The 2,124-nt window shown below is 45.2% G+C and overlaps 1 protein-coding gene across 3 annotated transcripts in view; it reads left to right on the top strand.

Annotated features, from left to right (window-relative positions):
- LOC129189070 (plasminogen activator inhibitor 1 RNA-binding protein-like) overlaps positions 1–879 on the top strand; it is a 14,732-nt gene extending 13,853 nt beyond the window's left edge. For all 3 annotated transcript variants that reach the window (XM_054790370.1, XM_054790368.1, XM_054790367.1), the window contains exons 8-9: positions 1–124; positions 197–879. The exon at positions 1–124 is cut by the window's left edge and continues 65 nt beyond it. In XM_054790370.1, the coding sequence (XP_054646345.1) occupies positions 1–124; positions 197–253 (181 nt within the window). In that variant the 3' untranslated portion in view covers positions 254–879. The remainder of the gene's footprint in view (positions 125–196) is intronic.
- The last annotated feature ends 1,245 nt before the right edge of the window (positions 880–2,124 follow it).

Here is a 2,124-nt window from a genome sequence, read left to right as displayed (position 1 = left end):
TGGGGATCTGGGCCGTCGCGGGCGCGGTGGGCTGCGTGGCGGCGGCGGCGGGCGTGGCGGACGTGGGCGCGGTGGCGGCAGCGAGGCGGCACCCAGGCCGGTGCGTGGAGGACGGAGTGAGAAGGTAAAGCTCATGGAGCGTCGTTTTGAAAACATGTTTTCTAAGTCACTGTCCCCCCACCCCAAAAAAAAACAGTCATCCTCATCCGTGCCAAACGTGGACGACCCCGAGGCCTTCCCCGCCCTGGCTTAAGACTTCGGCCGCCGGCCCGTGGGAGTGCTCGGCTTGCGTGTTCCTGCTGGTTCCTTCAGCAAAGTGATGAAGACTCATCAAATTTGAGGACTGCGTTTTACCCAATAAAAAGAAAAAGCAAAGGACTTGTTGTACTGTGGAGCAGCTTTTGTACTTGGAAACTACAGTAGCAGGGATGCTTTCATACGTTTTTTTTCAGAGGCCTCATTGTTTTGTAATGGCTGCTTTTTTAGCGTGATGTGCGGGGCCGCCTGGCGCCATTGAGCTCCAACCTCACACGACTTTGGTTGTTTCTTCTGTTCTGCACTGGAATGCTGCTTTTCTATTTGCTGTTCTTCCTGTCAATCATCTCCCCTCATCGTTGTATTTCACGCTTGTGTTCCAAGGCAGGAAGTCTCGGCCATTTTGGAAGAATTGATTTGGGTTTCAGGTGCTACTGTGCATCCTTCCAAGGCTTCCTCCCAGTAAACTGTTTACACACTCCGCTCCACTTCACATCTGGTGGCGTGCCTGCATCAGCACATGACGGCTCTGAAAGAAATCACTGCTTCGTTGTGCTGCAGAATGTGTGAATTCCAGCCCTGCTACTCAGACGTCTCTCTAGGGAAATAAAGATGGTCACCAAACTCTTCTTGTCCTTTTTTCTATCGCACCTGCACTCAACAATGTATGGCGTTCTAATGCCAAGTACACCTGCTGCTGCTCATTGGCTGCAGGTGTACCTAATGTATTGCTAAGTCACGTGGGGCGCTCACCTACTCATTTCTCGAACTGAAATCTTTTTAAATGTGTTTCTACTTTCAGCATTTGACACGACACCCCCATGTGGGCTTTGTGGGTGTCAGGGAAATCCTTGCAGATAACCAAGACAAGTACTGGACTGTATAACTACTCAAAGAAACAGACTCAACCCAGCCAAGATTGTCTTTTCTCTCGCTCTGAATACGTTCTCTGAGCTCTCGCTTTTTATTTGGGTGTTCCCTATCTACCAAGTTTGTGCTAAGGGATGGGGTGAGCAACGCAGCTGCACAACTACTTGTGTTTTCCTGTGTGTGCGCGTCTCTGTGGCAGTTATCAGTAATGTGTGCACATTTCAGCACAGCCTCGAAGGACATCGGTTAGTGATCGACTGCATCCTTGGGAGTCAGCAGACAAGGTTGCGCCATGAGTCGCCATCTTTGTTGCTAGGTCACATTCCTAAAACAGACCTTCCAACACAATTATGATATAAGAGTGATAATATTGCTGATTTATTTATGCCCAGTTCCAACAGTGTTTAGTACATTTTCATAACAAACCCTTCACAACGATAAAAACAATTTCTTTCACAGTGGGTGACCCTAACCCTGAGAAAAAGTCTGTCGACTTGGCTGGAGTTTGGACTTTCCAGAATATTTGGCCTTTTAGTACAACAAATGAGGAAAAAGGCATCACCAATGGAGATCGGGTTCAATGATCGACCTTGGCAACAGGAAAAAATTCTGCCTGGGCCACATAGTGAAAAATGAACGCAAACAACATTTCCACTTTCAGATTTTGTACAGATTTACATTTCTTTGTAAATATCCCTCATAAATTTGTCTCAGAATATTTTGACTTCATTGCCAGATTTTCACTTAACTTTCTCTCCAACCCAAATTTCCAAAAGTGACTATCTTGTTTTGTCGTCTGTTTTATTTTTTTTAAATAAATATTTTAACTATATGCTCCTAAAATTAATACGTATTTTTCCTCATCATACACAGTTTATTCTTGTGAAGTTTCTACTTTTCTCATTAGAATGACTTTACTCCCATAGTGACTTTATTCTTGTCATATAACTTTTCCCCAATCAAATTTTCCAAAAAATGACAACTTTGTCTCAGAACCAG

The sequence above is a fragment of the Dunckerocampus dactyliophorus genome, chromosome 10, assembly GCF_027744805.1.
Source record: "Dunckerocampus dactyliophorus isolate RoL2022-P2 chromosome 10, RoL_Ddac_1.1, whole genome shotgun sequence".
Lineage (NCBI taxonomy): Eukaryota > Metazoa > Chordata > Actinopteri > Syngnathiformes > Syngnathidae > Dunckerocampus > Dunckerocampus dactyliophorus.
Note: the sequence above shows the minus strand (reverse complement) of the source record. Positions and strands in the feature narration are given on the sequence as shown.